Genomic DNA, 25645 nt, shown 5'->3' with positions numbered 1-25645 from the left:
TTGTTGCAGCCTGGCCACTTGTTGTCTTCTGCTTTTTCATGTTTTCTATAGTTGTCTCGCAAAGAATTCCATTTTTTCTTGCACTCGACAGCTGAAATAAAAAAGAAAAGTATATATTGTAAGTGTCGGATTGTTAGCAATAGGCCTACATTGAGTTCGAACCTTTGAGCTTAAGGGCACACGTTTATATCTTAATTACAGGTTTCTTGGTTACGGAGATTCCTTTGCCAGTATTTCATTCAGCTATAGACTGGGCGAGTCAACAGTTCGGAAAATCGTGTATGAGATCTGCAGAGTTATCTGGGATACCTTAACAGAGGACTTCATGCCAGTAGCAACACAAGAACACTGGCAAAATATTGAGGAAGGGTATGCATCTTTATGGCAATATCCAAATTGCATTGGTGCGATCGACGGCAAGCATGTAGTATTTGAGAAGCCGCCGAACACATGCTCCTTATTTTTTAATTACAAAAAGCAATTTAGCATTGTGTTACTAGCTTTAGTGGATGCAGAATATAGGTTCATTACAGTTGATGTAGGAGCCTATGGGAGAAACAGTGACGGTGGCATTTTTCGGGCTTCCAACTTAGGAAGAAGACTGATAAACGAAACTATAGATTTACCAGGGGAGAAACCATTGCCAGGAATGAATGCTCTGTTGCCCCATGTTATTGTTGGTGATAAAGCTTTTCCATTGTTACAAAATGTTATGCGACCATTTCCTGGTACTCAGCTGGCAAATGATGAAAGAAAGCAAGTTTACAACTACAGGCACAGTCGCGCTAGGCGGGTGAGCGAAAATGCATTTGGAATACTTACGAAGAAATTCAGAATTTATTTGAAAAATTCAACATTTCCCCTGAGCATCTCGAAATAATTGTTATGGCCACAACTGTCTTGCATAACTACCTCAGGAATGATTCTTGTTCCTGGCAGTTAGGTGAACTGGAGAACAACGAAGTGCCTTTAGCAATTGAAAATTTATCAAGGATTGGTGGTAATAACGTGAGGGGAGCATTTGAAATTAGGGAAAAAATTGCAGATTACTTTATTTCTCCTCAAGGAAGAGTACCATGGCAAGACAGAGCATTCAATCGTGGTGTCAACTGATATTGTTTCAGTGTTAAATGAGAAATAATCACACACACGATGGCTAAATTTGTGTGATTTTCCAGTGTGTAATGGAACTGAAATTTATATTTGTTTTGTGTTAATATGTATATAAATTATCTTCACAGTAAAACATAAGTTAATAAAAGCTTTTGTCTGTCGTAGTATTACTACTATTATTGTTTAGCACAATAGCGTACACCCCTAGAAATATCTTGTTATCAAAGGAAATAACAAACATACCTGGAAAATTTACAACCTGGCTGATCATCTCCCATGCATTCCTTGTTTTTGCCATATCATGATAGCTGTTGTCACTCTGGTCGTAAAGAATAGGATGTCTTTTTACGACTTCAATCAGCAGTTCTTCGTTGATCGCACTCATTTTACTCAAATAACATACTTCACTAGACGCTCGCACGTTGGTCTACCTTCCGTCTTCCGTCAACTTTGCTTGTGAGGGCAAGCTCGACTGAGCGGATGGTGGGGGAGAAATGCTGAAGCGTGCGGAACTGAAGCAGTAGGCGGCTGGACATTTGTTTACATGTGAAGCAAATCTCCAAGGTCAACTGAACTGAACGGAACGGAAGCAGTGTGCTCCCTGCTTTATTGTTGGTTTTAAAAGCTGTTTTTAAGTTCTGTTTCTTGAAAAATTGGTTACTTTATAAACTTATTTATTAAAGGTAAAAGTAGAAAATGAGGAGGCATTGGGTTTTTCTTTCTTTGGTGTGGTTATTGGACGATGCTTGTATTTGTTAATTATTTTTTGTATGAAAAATTACTATAACCGTTGAATTTAGCGATTGTGCAAATAATGTTCACTTAATTTTTTAGGTCTTTCCTAGACATAGATACGTTAAAGGCTCGATAAACCAGGCTATTGTAAGTTGCACGTTTATGAGCCTGCGGATGTAAAGAGTTGTGGTGGATAGTAGAAGCTGTTTGCATGGGTTTTCTGAAGATCTTATAGGATAAAGAGGTTGGGTGTCTGAAAATGATCAAATCTAAAAAAAATTGTTTTATCATTTTCGGATTGAAGTGTAAACTTAATGATGTTAGACCGAGAAGAGTGGAAGCAGCATCTGTGGTTTTTTCGTCCATAATTACTAAAGTATCGTCCACATATCTCGCCCAAAACAGGATATTGACAAAAATTTTATTGTTAATTTTAGTGTGTTCTAAAAAATCCAGATAAATCTCCGCCAAGATGCCCGAGGCCGGCGAGCCCATTGCCAAACAGTCTTGCTGATAGGTGGTGTTGTCGAAAGTAAAAAAAAAAAATTGTTTACAACTAATTTTAAAATAGATAGGAAGTCCGGGATTTCTAGTTTGTTTAAATGACTGTGTTTACTTAAATTATTTTCGATGATAGGGAATAATTTTGAAGTCTGTATGTTGGGATACATATTCACAATATCAAACAGTGAAGAGAATGATTGGGTTGGATGTCGAAAGTTTTTAGTTTATCTATTAGTTCTGTAGTGTTTCTAATAGTTATGTTAGATGAGAATCAGTAATTTTTCTTTAGAACTTGATGAATTGGGATGTTTTGTATAAAGGAATAGGTCTATAATTGATGATCGGGCGTGAATCTTGGGGAGTGCTTTTGCGGTGGGCAGGTCTGGGTTCATGTTTATTAACTTTGATATTTCATTATCTGTGTAAAGGTAGGAAGTATTCTTAAAGGTCTGTTTGAGTAATCGTTGAATTTTTTGAGTGGGGTCTTTTTTTTTACTATGGAGAAAGTACTATCTGTAATGAACTCCTTTGTTTTTCTAAGATACTCACTTTTGTCCATTACGACAATTATATTATCCTTGTTTGCTTTAGTGACGATGAGGTCATTGTCGTTTATCTTCTTTTTGAGTGCAACCTATACATTTTTGTTCGGCAATTGGGTCCTTGCTATTATTACTGTAGTTAAAGGGGATGTTCCAGTTTCTTTTTTATATCACTTCTTAGCTCATTTTGTTTTTCTAATGGCACTTTGTTAATGGCTAGCTCGGATTATGCTTGGGGCCGTTATCTAAAATACAGTTTTCATCATTTAAAGATGCCTTAGATAAAATAATAAATTCCCCCCCCCCCCCTCTCCATAGCACTACAGCCCTTGAAGGGCCTTGGCCTACCAACCGACCGCTATTCAGCCCGAAGGCCTGCAGATTATAAGGTGTCGTGTGGTCAGCACGACAAATCCTCTCGGCTGTTAATCTTGGCTTTCTAGACCAGGGCCGCTATCTCACCGTCAGGTAGCTCCTCAATTCTAATCACATAGGCTGAGTGGACCTCGAACCAGCTCTCAGGTCCAGGTAAAAATCCCTGACCTGGCTGGGAATTGAACCCAGGGCCTCTGGGTAAGAGGCAGGCACGCTACCCCTACACCACGGGGCTGGCAAATAACTGGTGGATGGAATTGTTAAATTATGTTTGCGGTTATTTTGGTTTCTTTGACCTGAATCTTTCAGAGTGTCGAATTATTTGTTAGTGTGTTCAATTTCTTCTCTAAGATTAGTTGTTTCCTCGATAACGCTTCAAACAATCTTTTGTTTACTTGGGTTTGAAAAAGATTCCATTTGACGCCTGAGAGTAAATTAGCTGTTACAGGGTGAGTTTCATATGGCCTGTGATTTAAAAAAAATTTTTTCTTATATAAAAATCTAATCTCATTTTTTAAAACTAAATTTCGTTAGTCTTACATTGGATTTTAAAAGTTAGAAACAAAAAGCAATGTTTTTTGATGCTACCCTTGAGAAAATTGGGTGTTAGGTTATGAGTAGAGCCTGGATTATATGCGATTACATATTCTGTTCCCATATACGTAGCGACAAGAAAAACTTTAATGTCCGCAAATCACACTAAAAGGACCATTATTCCAGGAGTTTAAAGTTACATATTTTTACATATTTCGATACATAGTAAATATTTTGATAAACATATTTTAAATGTTTTGAGGGATATAGCGCATTTGAAAGAAAACAATTTTTTTCACTAATCTTACATTTTTTCAAGTTTTTAATTAAACACTTGAAAGTTTAAAAAGCCTGTACGTCTCTAACATCAAAAAAATAATTTAATAATTTAAATTGAGGTATTCTGTCCAAGAATTGCATCCCTTAGCTATGTTGATGCTGCAAGTCTTGGGTGTCGCGAGCTGTGTCTATCAGTCTTCCCTTGCACAAACTTTGTCACATTGTCCTCCTCTCAGATTTAGTGACTCTTCTTTTGTGATCCCTTCACCAGTCCTCGGTTTAATGCCATATGTCTAAAGTGTCTCTTTTCTTTCTTTCTTTCTTTCTTTCTTTCTTTCTTTCTTTCTTTCTTTCTTTCTTTCTTTCCTTCTTCTTCAGTTATTTCATTCACTACCATAAAGGGCTACAGTCCACACAAAAGTCTTCAGGAACATATTTCTAATGCGCATATTTGTTTTTGACGAGATCAAATTTCTTCTCTCTTAATAAGGACCTTCCTTGCTTGACCAAGTGTACAATTAAATATTTCTTTGCCGGGCAATTTGAAATACGCGCCAGTTACTTCATGCCAAGTTAAAAGGTCTCTTTCTGTACATAAGAACATTCTAACAGACAGAAGGCATTCAATGAGCACAGAAAATGTTGAAAACTATTTAGTTATTGTGTCTCCAAATGAAATTTCAAGTTTGAATAACATCGGTACTTTTAACTCCTTTCGGTCTTGTTTCCCTTTCTGTGTACAAGGATACATCAAATAAAGCTTAGATATGAAGTTACATATTTTTTATTTATTACATATTTAACTACATATTTTGTCAATTTTAGCTACATATTTATGTGCACATTTCTCATTTTTATATTACGTATAATCTGGGCACTGGTTATGAGCAATACACTGTTTAAGGAAATCAATATCCTTGCCCATTTTGGCGATCTTGATTCTTAAGCCTAAGTATGTAACTCACATTACAGAACATTTTGTATTGAAAAGGTGGTACCAATAGAATATAATTCATTTTTAATGTAATCTCAGTTCAATACGGACCAATCAATATGAAATTTATATCCCATAATGATGCAGCCTACCAGGCAAAAACGTAAAGCCTACCTGTTACTTAGGCTTGAGAATTAGGATTGCCAATTTGGGCAAGGATATTGATTTCCTTAAACAGTCTATTGCTCATAACCTAACACGCAATTTTCTCAAAGGTAGCATCAAAAAACATCGCTTTTCGTTTCAAACTTTTAAAACCCAATGTAAGACTAACAAAATTTGGTTAAGAAATGAGATTAGATTTTTATATAAGAAAAAATCTTTTTTAAATCACAGGCTATATGAAACTCACCTTGTAACAGCTAATTTACTCTCGGGCACCCAATGGAATCTTTTTCAAACCCAAGTAAACAATAGATTGTTTGACAAGTTATCGAGGAAACAACTAATCTTAGAGAAGAAATTGAACACACTAAAAAATAATTTGACACTGCAAGAGTCATGTCAGAGAAACCAAAATAACCGCAAACATAATTTAACAATTCCATCCACCAGTTATTCATTTATCTAAGGCATCTTGAAATGAGGATGAAAACTCGATTTTAGCTAATGGCCCCAAGCATAATTGGCCTTAATCTCATTACATTTAACATAGCCACCACCTTAGTAATAGAATCCGAGCTAGCCATCAACAAAGTGCCGTTAGAAAAAAAAGATGAGCTAAGAATTGATATAAAAAGGAAACAACAATATTCTTACTCCTAAAAATAAAAACGTCCACTTTAACTATAGTAATAGCAAGGACTCAATTGCTGAACAAAAACGTATAGGTTGCACTCAAAAAGAAGATAAACGACTATGATCTCATCATCACTGAAGCAGACAAGGGTAATTTAACTGTCGTAATGGACAAAATTGAGTATATTAGAAAAACAAAGGAATTCTTTACAGAGAGTGCTTTCTCCATAGTAAAAAAAGACCCCACTCAAAAAATTCAATGATTACTCAAACAGACCTTTAAGAATACTTCCTACCTTTTCACAGATCATGAAAAAACAGTTAATAAACAATGAACACAGGTCTGCCCACCGCAAAAGCACTCCCCAAGATTCATAAGACCGGCGTCCCCATTCGCCTGTTCATCAATTGTAGACCTAGTCCGCTATACAAAACATTCCAATTCATCCAGAAGTTTCTTTAGAAAAATTACTGATTTTTATCTAATAAATCTATTAGGAACACTACAGAACTAATAGATAAACTGAAAAGTTTAGACATCCAACCCAATCATTCTCTTCACTTGTTTGCTATTGTGAATATGTATCCCAGCATTCAGACTTCAAAATTATTCCCTATCATCAAAAATAATTTGGGTAAACACAGTCATTTAAGCAAACTAGAAATCCAGGACTTCTTATCTATTTTAAAATTGGTTGTAAACAATAATTTTTTTTACTTTCGACACCACCCTGTATCAGCAAGGCAGTTTGGCAATGGGCTCGCCGGCCTCGGGCATCTTGGCGGAGATTTATCTGGATTTTTTAGAACACACTAAAATTGTCAATAAAAATTTTGCCAGTATCCTGTTTTGGGTGAGATGTGGACGATACTTTAGTAATTATGGACGAAAAAACCACAGATGCTGCTTCCACTCTTCTCGGTCTAACAACATCAAGTTTACGCTTGAATCCGAAAATGATAAAACAGTATTTTTTTAGATTTGACGATTTTCAAACACCCAACCCCTTATCCTATAAGATCTTCAGAAAACCCACGTAAACAGCTTCTACTATCTGCCACAACTCCTTACATCCGCAGGCTCATTAACGTGCAACTTACAATAGCCTGGCTTATCGAGCCTTTGAGGTACCTATATCTTGGAAACACCTAAAAAATGAAGAGAACTTCATTTGCACAATCGCTAAATTCAATGGTTACAGTAATTTTTTCATAGAAAAAATAATTAACAAGTACAAGCAACAAATACAATTATTACAAAATGGCCAGCACACAAGAAAACAAAAATGGAGAGGGGCTAGGTTACTTGTGTAGAAACCAGAACTTAATCTCAAAATCTACATGTTTTAAGAGAAAACCTCAAAAACTCAAAACATGGAAACACACTGACTACACTAAAGGACAATGGCAACTGGATCATATCTGCATGGACAAATACCACCACAAAGAGATCTATAATGTCAAATTCCTCTGAGGAATAGACACGGGTTCAGATCACTATGTAGTTAAAATTAAAATTAAACTCACTCCCCAGAGGAGACAACAAAAGCAAGCCCCTAAAACTAAAAGAAAAATAGTTCCTAACCAGGTAATGAACAATGAAAATTACCAAAAAGCAACTGAAAAAATAAAAATCACAGATAAATTTGAAGACTTAGTACACAACCTTAAAGAAATTGCAGAATACGTGGCTCCAATTTTACCACATAAACACCAGTAGTGGAACAGTGAATGTGATGAAACAGTGGAGAAAAGCCATCAGGCATGGCTATTACATCAGTCCCAAAAATCAGAAATATCCTATCAAAATCTAGTAAAACAGAGAAAAGAAACTACCCAAGTCTTAAAAGACTAAAAGGACAGCATCATAAGGACACACTGCAATTAATTGAAGAATTCAATAAAACTCAATGGAGGGACCACTACAAAACCTTCAGAAAACAGCTCCTGAAATATGAACCCCTGACCCTATTGATGAAGGATGAAAATGGTAAGCTGGCTCATAACAATAAAGACAATGTGCAGAAATTCTGGCTAAATATTTCAACAAGACTCTAAATTGTGAGGAACCTACAGAACTCCTTCATTTGGACACCAACACCCCCATTAAAAACACCACCAGGGAACATCAATCTCTCCACAATAAAAAAGTCAAGCACTGAATAAATTACAAAACTACAAAGCGCCAGGAGAACTTGTCTCTGTCTGGATTAAAGAACTGCCAGAACAGTGGACAACAATCCTCATTCACCCACTGCACAAAAAGGAGACAAAACCAACCCTAATAACTACAGGGGAATCTCACTCCTAGAAATAACATGCAAAATACTTTCAAAAATCATCCTTAATAGGATAAGTTTACAACTTGAGAAAGAAATAGGAGAATATTAAGGAGGTTTCAGACCCTGGAGGAGCTGTCCTGATCAGATCTTGAGTCTTAAGTTGATAATGGACTATAAGAGGAGAAGAAACAGAGGTATGGTGATAACATTTGTAGATTTCAAGAAAGCTTACGATTGCAACCATAGAGAATCTCGGTTTAAAATTTTAAGACAACTTGGACTACACTCCAAAATTAATAAACACGGCAAAATTGACACTCACTAACACCAAATCAAAAGTGAAGTTTAGGGGTGAAACATCAGTGTCATTTAAAATGAAAACTGGACTACAGCAGGGAGATGGATTCTCACCACTATTATTTAATTGTGCTCTGGAAATGGTAATGAGGGAATAGTTTAGAAAATGTCCCCCAAAAATAAAGATTGGCTGAAAAATCAAAACAAATTGCCTGCGTTTTGCCGACGATTTAGCATTACTAGCAGTGGACATAAAAGAAGCAAAAACCCAAATATCAGACCTTGAAAACATTGCAAATAAAATTGGCCTCAAAATATCATTTGGAAAAACAGAAATTATGCCCCAATAACCAACACAACTAAAAGAAGTTACCATAAATCATAATAAAATCAAAATAGTAACTCAGTTTAAGTATCTTGGAGAAGTAATAACACATAACCTAAATGAAAAAAATCTCAATCCAGACAAGAACAATTAGATGTCTGGCTCCATGGGTAAATGGTTAGCATGCTGGCCTTTGGCCACAGGGGTCCCGGGCACTCCCGGCACTAAAAGCCATACACCATTTCATTTCAACAAATAGATTACCTGAAAACACAAAAATTTAACATGGGATATCTACAAAAAGATTTGTCTATCAATAATGCAAAAATAAAACACTCAACACAGTTACAAAACCGGAAGCTGCATATGCAGCAGAAACACTTTCACCTGAATAAGCAAACAAAATCTGACAGACTTGAAAGGAGGATTGGAAGAACCTGCATCAACAAAAAATACCAGAAAGATGGACAGTGGCAGGTAATACCTAACAAAGTCATGTACAAAGAGCTAGAACCCATTACAGATACTATGCGTAAGAGGAAACTGCGATTCTTTGGACACACCATGAGGATGCAGGATTTGAGACATCTGAAATAACTAGTACAACACAATCTCGTCTCAAAAAATACCACAACAGGGTGTAAATAGATCAGTGAAGTAAGAGACGATCTGAAGGAAATAGGCCTTACAACAGAAGACACCACAAATAACATAAAATTGAATACAAAACTCAAGAATACAAACCTCCGCTTTAACCTTACACGAAACAAACAAACAACATGCATATTTTCAACTGAGGAAAGGGCACGAAGATCGGAGCGTCTGAAGAAGTACTAGGAGGACCGCAAAGCTTGAACAATCCCTTCAAAGAGACCTGAACGATGGACTGACTAAAGTGATCCTATGCAGTCATAAAAGAAGAAGAAGAAAAGCATCATCTTATGACCACACTAAAGAAAGAAAAACCCAACACCACCTCATTTTCTACTTTTATCTAAGAAAGGCGTTTATAAAGTCACCGATATTTTCAAGAAACGCAGCATAAAATTAGCTTTTAAAACCAACAATAAGAATGCTGAAATCCTACACAACTCCACATCAGTGAATAAACCTAATAGTGTCTCAAAATCAGGAGTTTATAGATTCCAATGTAATAGTTGCAATTCTTCGTATGTGGGACAGGCCAGGCGAAGTTTCAACATTAGATATTTAGAACATGTAAATGCTTTAAAATACAACGAATTCTCAGCGGTTGGACAACATGTATGATTACACAAACACAGTTTCACTAACATAGAACAGGACATGGAAATCCTTGAGATAATAAACGAAGGACCTCTCCTCAACATAACGGAAATTATTTCATACAATTGGATCAGTACCTCAACTCAAACTATATGTGAAAATGATATTTCATAGAAACCCATTAGTTTATTTGACCTTATTAACATTTAAAAAAATGTTAAGTCATTAAATCAAAGCTCTATCTTTCATTCCATTCATAATGCCTTTCTGCAGCAATTACCCCTATTCCCTCACCCCTCAGCCCCGCCTTAATTTTGCCCTTCCTTCCCCTCCCCCTTCCTGTCCCCGCTCTTTTCCTCCTTTCCCGTCTCCCTTCTTATCGTCACTCGCACACCTCTCCACGTCAGTCACTCATTGCCTGTTAAGCTCTTCATTTCGCTGCACTAGGTGAGTCATATACTACTTATGCCTTTCGTTTGGTCCCTTGTCTTTAGAAGTCCTTGAACTAATTCGGCTTTCATTATTTTTTCAGGTCAACTGGTTCCACATTGAACTGTGAACTCTTTACCACCTATGGCTTAGAACCAGTTTGACCTTCATATGCAACCTTCGCCACCGCAAGAAGCACTTCAACACCAGCTTCAACGACATCATTGAATATTAACTTTATTCATATTCTGTACGCAATTGCATTCCACATATTATTAACATAACGTTAATTGAATTCAATTCTCTTTTTATCATCGAGAATAATTACCCAAAAACACTTGAATGGCTTTCCCATTTTAATGTATTATACGCACGGCCAAGTTTTAACATTACTGTGAACGTTCCTTACAGACAATTTTAATCTTTTTAATTGATCAGTTTAATCTGTGCATGTTTTATGTTATGTGCTTGTACATTGTTTTTGGACTTTATAATGCCTTGTATAATTTATGCCATTGGCTGATGATGACTCAGATCTGAAGTCAAAACTACTACCATGTATAAACAACTTGTAACTCACATTACAGAACATTTTGTATTGAAAAGGTGGAACCAATAGTAATTACGTAATTTTTAATGTTACATCTTGTGTACTCTCTCTTCTGCTGAGAGATACAAACACGTGTGTGGTCATTTCCAGCATTGCTTGCAGCACTCACTCGTGTCTCACGTTCTAACCACCACTGTTCAGAGAGGGAGTGATAATACTATCTCCTTCTACTCCTTATGCTTTCCATCTTTTGTGGACAGTGCATATTTTCTTCATTGTAGTCACCCCGTGGTGGTGGAGGTAGCATGCCTATTTCTTACCTGAAGGCCCCGATTTTGATTTCCACCAGGTCCGTGAAATTTAGTGGACATCTGAGCTATTTCTTACCATTTGCTTAAATTAACACAGACACAAATCGGTCTTATGGCGGCGAGTGGGTAATAAAGGGCGAGGAGCGGGAAGGAAGCAACCGTGGCCTTAATTAATGTACAAATTCGGGCTGATGTCATGATGGGAAACCACAGAAAACCATCTTCAGGTCTACCGACAGTGCGGTTCGAACCCTCTATCTCCTGAATGCAAGCTGACAGCTACGTGACCCAAACCACGTAGCCACTTGCTCGGTTCTGAGCTATTTAGTCCAGTGTTGAGACCAACTGAGGAGCTGTCTGATATAATTAAGGGTATGCCTGGATATGAAAGCCAAGCAATGTGACTGAGGATATTGTCTCCCTGACAATGTGGATCTGCAATTTCTGTTGGCTGTCTGGTTGGGCAGTAGTAGTCTTCTTGAAGACCAAGGCCATTGATAGGCTGTACATGTCAAAGGATCGTGCAGGGTGGGTGAGAAGTCCCCATACCCCTGTAGCTGTTTAGTATCAAATGTTATTTAGTATATATTATTTACATATTAGGTGTCCAAAATATCTATGGTCCCCATCATGCTGTAAACACAGTTCTATACTCCCCCGTGTTCTTGACATATTTCAGAACATGTCCAGTGTTATAGTGCAAAATGCCTCCTCAACAGCATTCTGCCATTCTTTGTTTGTAGTATAATGACATGCAGATACATGTGCCTTAATGACTCCCCATAACGAGTTGTCAAGTTTGGTGAGGTCAGGACTTGTTGGTGGCTATTTAAAGAGAGCTGGTGTTGCTACTGAACCACGACCTATCCCCCGTCCTGGGAAATGTCTGTTTAGGAACTCGCGCACTACAAGAGCATAGTGAACTGGTGCTCTGTCTTGCTGCAACCATATGCGTTCTGTCAGGCCCCTTTCCACAAGCTGGGGTTTTAATCGTGTTCATAACATGTAAATAATTTGTGCCATTCACAGTCCCTTCAAAAAAGTACGCTCCAAGCAGATGTTGTGATGTCATCGCTGCCTTTCCAACTCAACCCTGTAATGAGGATTCTCTTTGGCCTACACGACAACATTACTAGCATGTGAGCTGCAATAAATAGCACATTCATCTGAAAACATAAATTTGGCACGGCTCACTGCATTTGGGAATTTAGTTAACAGAGCACGGCATGCTAAAACGCACCCATTCCGGTCTCTATCCAATAACTCCTTCACGAATGTTGGTCGAAAAGGTCTGAATTTTACATCTTTTTAATGTAATCTCGCATCGTTGTCCGTGGTATACTGAGTTATCTTCATAGGAGATTGTTCAGTCGAAGCACAGACTCCAGCATGGGTTTCTTCTTGTATCTTCTTGCTTCCACTCCACGGCCTGTCCTTAACACTGCCTGAGGCAAAAGCACATCTGTCCCAATAGATAAGTGTTGCTTTTTGTGGCGGAGCCTTATTAAATCTTTCCTGGAATGCTCTCATAATCTGTCTTATTGTTTGCCCTGTGTGTTGTCGTTTGTGTACCCACACACTTGCCACTAACTGCTCCTCAGTAGTGTAACATTTACCGCTCACATTTGCCATGGCTTCACACTAACACTTGACTGTGACAATATGTATTCCAGGACTTGATTCCAACAATTAATAAGAAGTAATATAGCTCCCAACCTGCATAAATAACGTAGCATAATTAACAGTTTATACTAAACGGTTACAGGGGTGCAGAGACTCCTCGCCCACCCTGTACATTGTTAATAATCTACCCTAGTACTGTATTCACTCGCATAACTCTCGCCGTCACATAACTTGTGCACCCTGATTCATTTTAGTTCAAAGTGGGTATATTTTTTTCCACGTATATTTGATTCATCCATTTTCTCGAGCATTTACTGTGCAGCTCAAACCCCACTCTATTGTTATTGTTTGCTATTTGTTTTACGTTGCACCAACACAGACAGGTTTTATGGTGACGATGGGACAGGAAAGGCCTAGGAATGGGAAGGAAGCGGCCGTGGCCTTAATTAAGGAGCATCCCCAGCATTTGCTTGGTGTGAAAATGGGAAACCATGGAAGACAATCTTCAGGGCTGCCAACAGTGGGGTTCGAACCCACTATCTCCCGGATGCTAGCTTACAGCTGCGCACTCCTAACTGCACGGCCAACTTGCCCGATTATTATTATTATTATTATTATTATTATTATTATTATTATTATTATTATTATTATTATTATTATAGCAATGTGCAAAAAATTGACATAATGTACCAAGGTTGGATTTGAAACAGCTTGCAACTTTCTCTAATTTCATCTCTTTTAATACATACACACATACATTATCATTATAGACTGTTATGCCTTTCAGCGTTCAGTCTGCAAGCCTCTGAGAATTTACTAAATGTTGCCACAATCCTCGATTTGCAACTAGTGTTGTGGCCTCGTTTAGTTCTATACCTCTTATCTTTAAATCGTTAGAAACCGAGTCTAACCATCATCGTCTTGGTCTCCCTCTACGTCGCTTACCCTCCATAGTAGAGTCCATTATTCTCCTAGGTAACCTATCCTCCTCCATTCGCCTCACACGACCCCACCACCGAAGCCGGTTTATGCGTACAGCTTCATCCATCGAGTTAATTCCTAAATTAGCCTTTATCTCCTCATTCCGAGTACCCTCCTGCCATTGTTCCCACCTGTTTGTACCAGCAATCATTCTTGCTACTTTCATGTCTGTTACTTCTAACTTATGAATAACATATCCTGAGTCCACCCAGCTTTCGCTCCCGTAAAGCAAAGTTAGTCTGAAAACAGACCGATGTAAAGATAGTTTCGTCGGGGAGCTGACTTCCTTCTTACAGAATACTGCTGATCGCAACTGTGAGCTCACTGCATTAGCTTTACTACACCTTGATTCAATCTCACTTACTATATTACCATCCTGGAAGAACACACAACCTAAATACTTGAAATTATCGACCTGTTCTAGCTTTGTATCACCAATCTGACATTCAGTTCTATTGAATTTCTTACCTACTGACATCAATTTAGTCTTTGAGAGGCTAATTTTCATACCATACTCATTGCACTTATTTTCAAGTTCCAAGATATTAGACTGCAGGCTTTCGGCACAATCTGCCATTAAGACCAAGTCGTCAGCATAGGCCAAACTGCTTACTACATTTCCACCTAACTGAATCCCTCCCTGCCATTTTATACCTTTCAGCAGATAATCCATGTAAACTACGAACAGCAAAGGTGAAAGATTACAGCCTTGTGTAACCCCTGTAAGTACCCTGAACCAAGAACTCATTCTATCATAAATTCCCACTGAAGCCCAATTGTCAACAAAAATGCCTTTGATTGAAATATGGCAACTTTATGCCATTGAGTGAAATTAGTGTGGGAGTGAAATTAGTGTGGTCAATAAGGAGATTCCCTGTTCATATCTGCTACAGGATTTACATCATCTCTTCAAATAACTGTGTGCCATTGAACAGGTTGACACTCAAAATGTTCTTGAACTGAAAATGGTGTGGGGATCCAAGATATTCCAAGATTATAATCAGCTTCAGTTATTGCTGTGCTGTAAGAAGACATTAGAAGAAGGTTTGCAGAGTCTTTTGTTTGATCATACAGTATACAGTACAGAGAAAATTTAGGAAGAATTAAAGTCAGTCGGTAAGCAATTCCAGGAGTTCTTACTAAAACACTGTGCTGCTAACATTTCATTTGCAGGACCTATACTTTAAACTAAAACTATGAAAAATACTCGATATCTTCACATCAATTTCCAGATTAGCAATGGATGGCTGGATGGAAGCTTTCTGTATATGACATCACGTTAGATGTGGTTGTCTTAGTAGTGAAGCGGCAAGAGGCGGTATAGCAGCAGCACAAGATTGGAATAGGAAGCTGCTAGATGCTCGCAAGGGTTATTCACCAGAAGACAATTCTTAATGTAGACAACTCAAACAAATAATTCGTGGCAAATACTGAGCATTGTTACAGCAGTTGTTCAAAATATCCTTGGTTAGTTAGCAGTAATACATGCTCGGCACCTTTGGAGAAAATTATCTTTGACCCAGCTCAGTACCTCCTGTGTTTGACCAATATCATGAGCAGCTGCAAACACGTTCCCATAGATCTTGCAGGGTTTCCATTTCCCTATGATACACTTCAGATTTCACGTGCCACCAAAAGAAGAAATCTAAAGGGTTTATTTAGTTTTAGGGCTTCTTGCCAGCCGGCCGATGGGACCTGCATACGGATAGGTGTCATCCAGGAGGCAGTGCTATGCGTTCGTAATGTGCAGGGTAGTGGTGACTGTTGTTCTAAGAGGAAGTACAACTGGGCAACTATCCTCTCATAATTCTATTCTATAACCCCTGAATAAGAACCGCACCCAATATTTTAAAGGACAGAATTTAAGAAAAGAGTTTCTCTCAAATTTATTTACAATATTTGCTACAGAACAAGAATGTCATTTCACTACGTATGTTTCATGAATTTGAAATAGTTTCAGGCAGTTTTTAAGTGTCCTTGAAATAATACCCAATAAATTATTTAAAACACATACAGAAAAACTTATCACAGAACGATAGTCAACACTTTATGATCAGAAATACTAACTTTGGAACTTTCACTGTCACTTTGACCATCACTTTCCCAGGCAACGTCATCGTCTTTGCTGCCATCCATAGCATTAGAAATACTGCACTTCTGGAAACTTTACCAGACGAGGTCACCAAGGATACGATCCATGCCGTCTTTACTCATGAACAAAGCAGTTGAATTTCCGGCCACTTAATACGACCAGTTGGCGTCAGTGCATGATTGTCAGCCACCACCGTCTCGGTATACAGCTGTTTCAAGGCTGCTTTGAATGGATGGTTTACACAGACATTCAATGGCTGTAAGATAATGTCAATCTGCCCGGATTGATTGCTAGAGCAGTTTTTGCGTCCTTGGTTTGCATCTTCACAGCTTCTGTTGTGTGGCTGCAATATTTCCTGTCTAAGCAATGCACCACAGCGACGTTGCCAAACATATTTCACCTAGTCTTCCACTAATAGACTGTCCATCCATCCGGAATACTGAGTTCTGACGATAACACCAGCAGGTAGATTTTCCTTCGGAAGCGTCTTCCTCTTCAAGACAACGTACGGTGGAAGTTTAGTTCCATCAGCAAGTATACATAACATTACGGTACACCTCTGTTTTTCATTACCACCTGTTCTGATGGTAACACTTTTTGACTCCTTAACACTCACAGTACTCTCCAATGGCATTTCAAAATAGACAGGCATCTAATCTTCATTTCCAGTTTGGGGAAGCAGATACGAATGTTTCTTTCATAACCAAATTATATGGCGCTAGAAGGAAAACGGTCTTTCTTCGTAGGCTGTAGGAACATGCTGTGAAATTATGGTAGGCCTTCTAATGCTTAGTCCATTCCTCTTACGGAAAATTCCGATTCTCCCTCGTCTTGCTGTAAACTGGCATAGAAAGTTCTTTTGCATTTTCTAATGCTTTTAATTCACACATTTTGGTACACACACTGTATCCCAATTCCCGTCTTTCTGTTACTTATTTGTACAGAATCCTTTCAATTTCAGGAAGCTGTGCATTCTGCCTGCGGAAAGCTCTACAATCACCTCTACTGTTTAAAAGAAAATCTTTCTTCGTTCTTCACTCTCGAATACAAGATTTATCTATATCGCATTTTCTACCGGCAGCACGATTTCCGATAATTTCAGGTTCGTTTTTAACTTTCAGTTTTTTTACTTACAGTAAAAGACCGCAAACGCTTTCTTGAATTCATGTTTACAAGTGGCACTCTAAGAACGTGAGACTGTAGACTGCCTGCCGCTGAGCGCTTACAATAAAAGAAAAGTGAAAATGTGTTTGGGGGAGGGGGGGGGGGCGTGCGCTGAGAAGCTTGTTTGCTAAGTCACGGCAACCACGAGTGTAATACCAATATAGTTGGTCTGTTATTGGACATTATAAATTTTCCAGCGAACTCATTCCTGGTTGCCAGCGTTTCGCACTAGTGTGCTAAGTTGGGCTCATCAGTTGGTAAATAGCACACCTACCAAGACGCTTGGCTAGTGCATACCCAACTTAGCACACTAGGGCAAAACTCTGGCAAACAGGAATGAGTTGGCTGGAAAATATAAATGTCCAATAATGGACCAAATACATTGGTAGTATAAATTTACTCATTCGGAACAAATATTTCAGATTCCCTACGGGAATCAACATCTTTATCATCTTCATCAACCACGAGTGTGCCGATGTTTGATTTCAAGGTTGTTAAGTACTTAGAAGAAATTTTACTGAGCTTTTAGGAACCGACTTTTAGGAAAGTTTTACACACATTTATATTATAGAACAAATCTCCATTATCACATGAAATACAAAAGAGAGAGCAATACGGTACACATGTCCACTTGTTATTTTCAAACAAACACTGTCTGAAGATGTTGTTGAATCCAGTGCCAACCCTTAAAACTAAAATACACTAAAAATCTTATTCCCTAAGACGCGTGAAGTATCACGCCATGAAATGAAAGGTTTGAATAAGATCTGCACACAATTTTTAGATGCAATATTTTCGAAAAAAGTACGAGTGGTATTCGGGATTATACAGTAATCGTAGGAAAAATGGAAGAGATCCGGCACTTAGATGAATGAAGGTATTAGCAGCAGAATGGGAAGGGCCACAATTAATGTGAAATTTAAAGACTTTCTTATCTTCGCAAACCTAATAGCATTAGGGGCTGAAAAGAGAACCGGAGTTGACCAGAGAAGGTTGGGTATGGAAGATGAAAGTGGGGAGACTAGGACAAGTGGAAATGTTGCCAGGCTCTGCCAGGGCCCTGTGATCATCTACCCATGCTCCCAAGCTAAGAGTTCTAGGAGCCCTCCGTTCAGTTGCCTCTTACATCTGGCAGGAGATAAATGGATACACGCCAAAACAGGCTGACCATCAAATTTGTGAAAATGGAGTTAGATGCTGCCACCTACTGTTAATGATATAACTACATTTACTGAAGGGGCTTCCATCAGAGAATTACCTATTTTTTTTAAATACAAGGCTGTGAAGTTCTTGGGATATCTAAATCATCTTGACAGAATTGCAAAATTGGGCTAACTGATTGTTACTAAAAGTTCTCACGTATGATGGCGACACAGTGTTGGCAGGTTAGCAAACACTATGGAATTTGATAGTCCATGATACATGTCCGTTTTGGTATGATATTAATCCAAAATGGAATAAGAAATGCAGATACTATTTTCATTTTAATAATGCATTGCCTGAGAAGAGTATTCAGTGCAATAAATTAATGTAAATTATGAAGTGTTATATGGACATTTATTGTTTCTTATTGGCCATATTGTCTGCTTACAAACCAGGTAAAGATGGCTTCTGCTTTTGAAGTTGATAATTTATGTGACCATAATCAGAGTTCTACCACTAGAAGTTACAAAAAACTTAAAAAGGATCTCTGAAACTGGGAAAGGGAAAAGCAGAAAAGGAAAAGGGTTAGTGGTGATTCTTACATTACTTACAGAGGTGAACCGAGGGAAAAGAAAAGCTTGGTTGGACAACTGTAAATATTGCAAAAGTTAATACTGTCGCTGAAAGATGGTAATAAACAGTTTTATTTTTCACGTTGTGGCCCAGTATATTGTGTTCCATTCACATCCAAAGCTGAGCGTTATTACTCACGCTCATTGAGTGGACTTAAGAACTGTGACATTCGGAAATCCGAGGTTCAAATCACAGTGCTGACAGCAGCTATCCTGAGTGTGGTTTTACCCCAAGTTTTTCCGCATTCCCTCCAGACAAATTCCAGGAAGGTACCTTATTTCAAGTCCTCCGGTTCGTACCCCAAGATGACAGACGGCTATCATTTGAGGAACCTTTCTTCAATGCGATGGCTTATGATTAAATGGCTGCATCTGAACATAATTTGGCCCACCCCTGTTGTGATTATCAATAAAACAGTTAAAGTTGTATGCCAATGTTAAATATGAAGCTACTTCTTTCAGATGAAAGCCAAAAAAGATGTTCATTTTCTCCTCCAAAAATGTATTTTTTCCATCAGTGAGAAGTCTCTTTTTCTCTCAGGTAAGAAAACGATGGTTAGCCCATTTTTTGTGTGCATCCATTCAATTGAAAACCTTATCTTGTGACGGGAACATCGCACAACATGGAGATTGTTCTCTGACCATCTGTACCAAACCCTATGGCGCAACAATCAGCTTAACCCAAAGGCCTGGAGATTGTGAGGTGTTGTGTGGTCAGCACAACGAATCCTCTCAGCTATTATCCTTGACTTTCTGGGCCGCCATGTCACCGACAGATAGCCCCTCAGTTGTAATCGTGTAAGCTGAGTGGACATCAAACCAGTCCTGAGATCCAGGTAAAAATCCCTGACCTGGCTGGGAATCGAATCTGGGGCCTCCAGGTAAGAGGCAGACCCACTACCTCTACACCGCTGGGCTGGCTGACAACTTGTGCATGTTATGTAAATTGAAGATGCCACTCCTTGGACAAACCATGATACACAAAGTCTGTGGGATAATGAAGAACCCTTTCTTAAATCGCCATACATGGTGCATAATATCTCTCCAACTGATGCTGAACATGCTGCAGATGGTACGAGTGTTTTTAGGGTGGTCCAGTGGAACACTTCTACCATTGCTTCAATTTGAGGAGTACTTCTGCTGGGATCTTCCTCAACAAGTTCTAATATGCACATCTACTGTCGTGGAAAGAAGTATAGACACCAGTGTTAAATCGTTAATAAAAAGTTTATCCTTTGTCGCACACAGAAACAAGACACACCAAAATTTAGTTTATTCTACATTTAATTATGTGGAGTAGAAATTTTTATCGTACCCAGTTAAAATTTTAATTTAGGTTGAACAAAAGAAGTGCCAGTATTTTTTCCATTCCAATGGAGCGCTCATTTCGAAAATTCATAACATTAAAAGTTTTGATCTGACCATTACCAAACTTTAGTATGGCTTAAAGTAACTTACTGTTAATCTGTATACCAAGTTTTTATTTCATTTGATATTTGTGAAAAAAAGTTGTCAATTTTGTGAAACAACATTTTCTCATTACTGGGTGATCAAAGCCGTAAAAAAATTTGGCTTGTTATGAAGCTCATGAGTATGACAGGCTAAAATAAAAACTGCTTTTTGCCTGCATACAATTGTTGATTTTATTTTGATATATATGTTTGAGTGGTTGTGTGAGAAGAAAGCAGCTTACTGAGCGGCAAGAACAATGCAATTGGGCCGGGAAACCCTAGCGACATTGCCGGGTTGAACATCAGTTGGGCGTTCCTTGCTGTACAATAAGTGGATGTCAGTTGTTTAAGACCTTTCTTGGACCAGCGTTCAATATATCAACGATAGAATTACATAGTATATCTCGTATTTCTCCGTAAGTTCCGTCTTATGAGAAGGACCTCTTCGTTTCGTTAGTGATTAATTCATCAGTGCACTTAACAGAATTATTTGGAAACTTACTTTCCTTAGAAGTAGAGAAGAAGTCATTGTTTCTTCAAAATATCTCACTTCTGTGTGAACGAGAATCGCAGGCAAAATGAAAGATACTGTGAGAATCTTCACTGCTCAGTTCTGAAAGTAATGTAAAGGTTGCGTGTTTATCCTTTATCTTTGGCTTTTCCTGGCAGGAAAACTTTAAGCTCCTACAGTGTGTGCCAAAAGAATTCTTTACTCTTTCTCAGACTCTGTAGCTGAACGGTGAGCATGTTGGTTTTTGGATACAAGGGTCCTGGATTCGATTATTGGCCAGGTCATTGAAATTTATCTTCACTCGGGGCTAGGTGATGGAGCTTATTCGAAGTGCATCCTCTCTTCAAGATATCATCAGTCATGGTGGGATGTGTTGAAATTCTGAAACGTTTTGTATTTAAAGTTCCGAGTGATGGGGGGAAATACCACTTTTTCGTCTAGCATGTTATTCCCTTAATCCACATTCTCACCCCACAACACTACACATTCATTGTGAAGTAGCCGTACATGACTCAAAGCTGATACAGAACAGTGAGAGTTCACTTGGCATGGAAATTAGGCCTACTGGGCAACAGCGCTGGGAGGATACGCTGCTTTCTTCTCTCAAAACCACTCACTTAAATATAAATCAATAAAAAATAAACAATTGCATGCAGGCGAAAGGCAGTTTTAATTTTAGCCTGACATTCTCATGAGCTTCATAACAAGCAAAATTTTTTACGGCTATGGTATTATGACTTTACTCATTTGGGACAAATATTTCAGGTTCCCTATGGGAATCAACATCTATATCATCATGTGATCACCTAGTAATGAGAACATTTTTCACAGAATTGACAACAACCTTTTTTCACAAATAATCTGCCCTTGCTGGCAGGACCTAGTGTTCACAGTGCACTATACTTCTGGTATGGGCTAGAGCAATTTTGTTACTCTCATTGATCTATCTCTGTCTTATCCTTGGCTTTGACAATATGAAAGTGATTGAGGTATGAGCGATGCTAGTAATACCATTCCTTGTGCAGCCAGTCCCTGCTATGAATGGTGTGAAAATGTTGCTCATAGGGTCGGTTGGTGCATGCATTTCAGTGGGCTTGGCAGACTGATATTTAATGGCAACCTCTGGTTCAGTGAGGAAAGCAACGGGAAACCTCACTCCGCATTTCCTTAGTACGCCTCTTCAATGATGCCTAGGCCATCTATGACAGCTGATGGCAGAGCTGTTGAGGATCCAACCGTCCTTAGGGCTGAAGACTGTACATACATACATACATGAGATGAAATAAAAACTTGGTATACAGATTAACAATAAGTTACTTTAAGCCATATTAACATTTGGTAACTATCAGAACAATACTTTTAAAGTTATGAATTTTCAAATTGAGCGCTCCATTGGAATTGGAAAAAATACCAGCACTTCTTTTTTTTTTTTTTTTGTTCAACCTGCGTTAAAATTTTAGCTGGGTAAGATAAGAATTTCTACTCCACGTAACTAAACGTAGAATAAAATAAGCTAAATATTGTTGTCACTTGTTTCTATGTGGGACAAAGGATAAAAATTTTATTAACGTATTAACTCGATTGTTTATGCTTTTTTCCACAACAGCAGGTCTACCACATTCGCGTTTCCCGTGTTTGCTGTTCTCAGTACAGCTGCCGTAATCGTATGCCAGTATGGAACCCTTGTTTGTGGAAATCATTCAGTGTACAGCTTAGCAGCTTCACTAGCACTCTGGCATCTTTGCCGTAAATTAATAATTGTGTCCAGATATTTCCCTACTGTGGACTGTGCCATATTTTCATCTCTCTCTTAGACCCACGGAGGGATCATGCCGAGAATATCGACATACATCACTGTTCTGTTCTCGCCTCTCAAAGTCCCGGCCTACCGGCATTTTGTTCATGCTAGCATTGTCAGGCATTCTGCAATTGATGTAACATTTAAGTACTTATTTATGGTTCAATGCGTCAGACTCCTTGGCTGAATGGTCAACATTGAGGCTTTTGGTTCGGAGAGTCCCGCGTTCGATTCCTGGTTAGTTTGGGGATTTTAATCGCATCTGATACTTCCGGCTCAGGGGCTGGGTGTTTGCGTTTATTCCAATACTTCCCTCTTCATATTCAGACAACACACCACACTATCAACTACCACAGGTACATACAATAGTGATTATATCCCTCCATAATGGGTTGGCAATGGGAAGGGCATCCAGCCGTAAGACTGGGCCAAACCTACATGTGCGACACAGTTCGCACCCGCGACCCCGCAGGTGTGGGGTAAAGCGGTAGACGAAGAAGAAGAAGAAGAAGAAGATGGTGGTGGTGATTTACTGTTTGATGCATGGAGGTACACAAAAAGGACCTGATAAGCATTTATTCAGATACTTTACACCTATGCATTTGTAGTGTCATCCACCTCACATTCCAAGTCACTAACGAGGTACATCACTGCCAACATTTGATAAACTGATCTAAATTCCTGCTTAATGTTATGAGCTAGAGGGGCATAATGTGCGACATTTCAATCTTGTCAATGTCTATTAAGTCATGTTCTGTACAACAGTTGCTTTCTACCCTATATTAATTGTCTTTATTCTCTGAAAATGCTTAAATTGGTCTTTAAATTTGTGAATCTGCTGGTAATTATTAGTTTCCAGTTTCTAGCTTATCTTACAAATGTTTTCTTTAAAATAGGAAATCATCATTATGCAGCATTACCATTTGCTTAAATTTTACAGATGAAGGCCCTGAGCTACCAACTAGAGCAAATGAGGAATTCCGACCGTTCATTCGTCGTCTGCCGGAATTCAAGTTCTGGTATTCGGTGACCAAGTCAACTGTGATTGCTGTGGGGTGCACATTTTTTGATTGCTTCAACATTCCAGTGTTCTGGCCCATATTGGTCATGTATTTCATCACTCTGTTCTGCATCACAATGAAACGGCAGATCAAAGTAAGTCGCTATGATTCAACATTAATTTAAAATTTCAGTCCAGTTATTTTATGAAGTGCTATAAATCTTTGCTCCTAGAGGACATATGAAAAGAAAGTCGTGGAACATAGTCCTGTTGATTGTTGTAGCTGATACTTTTTCACTGGGTGCAATTAGGAGCACTTTGCTGTTTTTCTAGATTCTCACTTGCAGATAAAGAACATCTGCAGAGCAGCATGGTCAGTGGTGTTGAGAAGTTTATGCAGCATTGTAAGATATGCATCCAGTTATCCATAAGAAGTGCTGAAATATGATGAAAACCAAATTTGAAAATAAATAATATTTTTGTTACTATAATATTACACTTTTTTTTATAGATTACTAAAAAATTAAGTACTGACTGTCTTGAAAAATTCTGTTTAACATGATGTATTCAGGATTTAATAAGAATTTGGTTTACCGATCTTAATGCTCCAGAGTGCTCGAGTTTTATGACTTGCCTGCCATGCTGAAAGCTCCAAACCATTCATTGCACACTCAGTCATTAGAAGTGTGTTGACAAATATTCAAGGGTCTTCTGAAACCACGCTGCATTCCCATGACTCAGCAAGCTCTCAGCACCTTATTGGCAGTCTTTGCTGCATGTATTTCACAAGCAGACCTAGTTTATAAAATAGTCTTTGGTTAGAGATTATTCATGTTGGAATTCACACCCTGTCGTCTACTTATCGTGGTGTGTTACGAAGGAGGCCATATTTCTAGTGTTGACTTAGTTAAATGTAACTAAAAGCTTTCCAATCGTCAAACACACAGTTTCAATATAATATATAATACTATAACATGTAAAAAAAATTCTTTGTTTAATACAGTGTATATTTTACAGGTATGTTATAGCTGGAAAATTTATTATTTCCAATAACACACCATTTAAATTGGAATTACAAATCTCATTTAGGACAAATATTTCGGTTTCCTTGTGAATCTCTTATCTGATGGTCTAGCAGGTATCAGTTTTTGTAAAAGAGATAAAGTCTCTCTAGTGCATTGGCACTGCCTGTGGCACCAAGTAGCCAATGCAGTGGCCTCAACTATATGCACTAGCCATGTGTCTTGGTAAGTTTGCTAGTTACCGACTGATGAGCCCAGTTTGGCACACTGGGGCGAAACACTGGCAACCAAGAAATTTATAATTTCCAATAACAGACCCTTTACAGTAAAACCTCAATAATTGAAAGTGATTGGGACCAAAAAAAATCGGACTTCAAATTACGTATTTCTGAATTAAACAAGTTTCTGCATAACAAAAGGAAATATTAAAAATATGTAAGTTAGTGTTGTATTCGCGACTCGAACCCGGGTACCTCCGATCCTCAAGATGAATAGAGCAGAAATTGTAAGAATGATAATAAATCCCATTTTTTTCAGTGTAGAATACAACAAGAATAAGAGGAAGCTACAAAGATGGGTAAAGGGTACAGAAACTTACATAATAATAAAGAAGTCCAGGGTTCATTAGTCTTTAAGTTTATGTACCTAAATAGACTGGCCCACTCTTCCTGAATGTTTAGAACACACCTGTCCATTATTTTGATTAGTTTTTTGTAAATACGAAACAATAAACTGAAGCAACAAAACTATTGTCAATCAGCTGCTATAGGCAGAAAGGATATGCGAATTTAGCAAATTCCAGTAGACAATTGGAAACAATTCACAGGCAGTGTCTACAGTCACAAAAAGAATGCAGTATTAAAATGTGGACGCAGCAAAACATTTGAAATTGACGAGTTATGCACGGTTGACAGGCCAGAAATTGGTTTAAGTGCGCCACCAAATCATTTCCGGTCTGTGGTGCTTTAAATGTGA

General features: G+C 38.2%; 1 protein-coding gene across 1 annotated transcript in view; it reads left to right on the top strand.

Moving 5' to 3' along the window:
- Positions 1-25645, top strand: part of LOC136864772 (protein RER1) — a 149725-nt gene that overhangs the window by 98675 nt on the left and 25405 nt on the right. The window contains exon 5 of the mRNA XM_067142143.2: positions 23589-23803. Within this exon, the coding sequence (XP_066998244.1) occupies positions 23589-23803 (215 nt within the window). The remainder of the gene's footprint in view (positions 1-23588; positions 23804-25645) is intronic.

Source organism: Anabrus simplex, chromosome 2, assembly GCF_040414725.1.
Source record: "Anabrus simplex isolate iqAnaSimp1 chromosome 2, ASM4041472v1, whole genome shotgun sequence".
Taxonomy (NCBI): Eukaryota; Metazoa; Arthropoda; class Insecta; order Orthoptera; family Tettigoniidae; genus Anabrus; species Anabrus simplex.
This window is presented reverse-complemented; position numbering and strand designations above follow the sequence as displayed.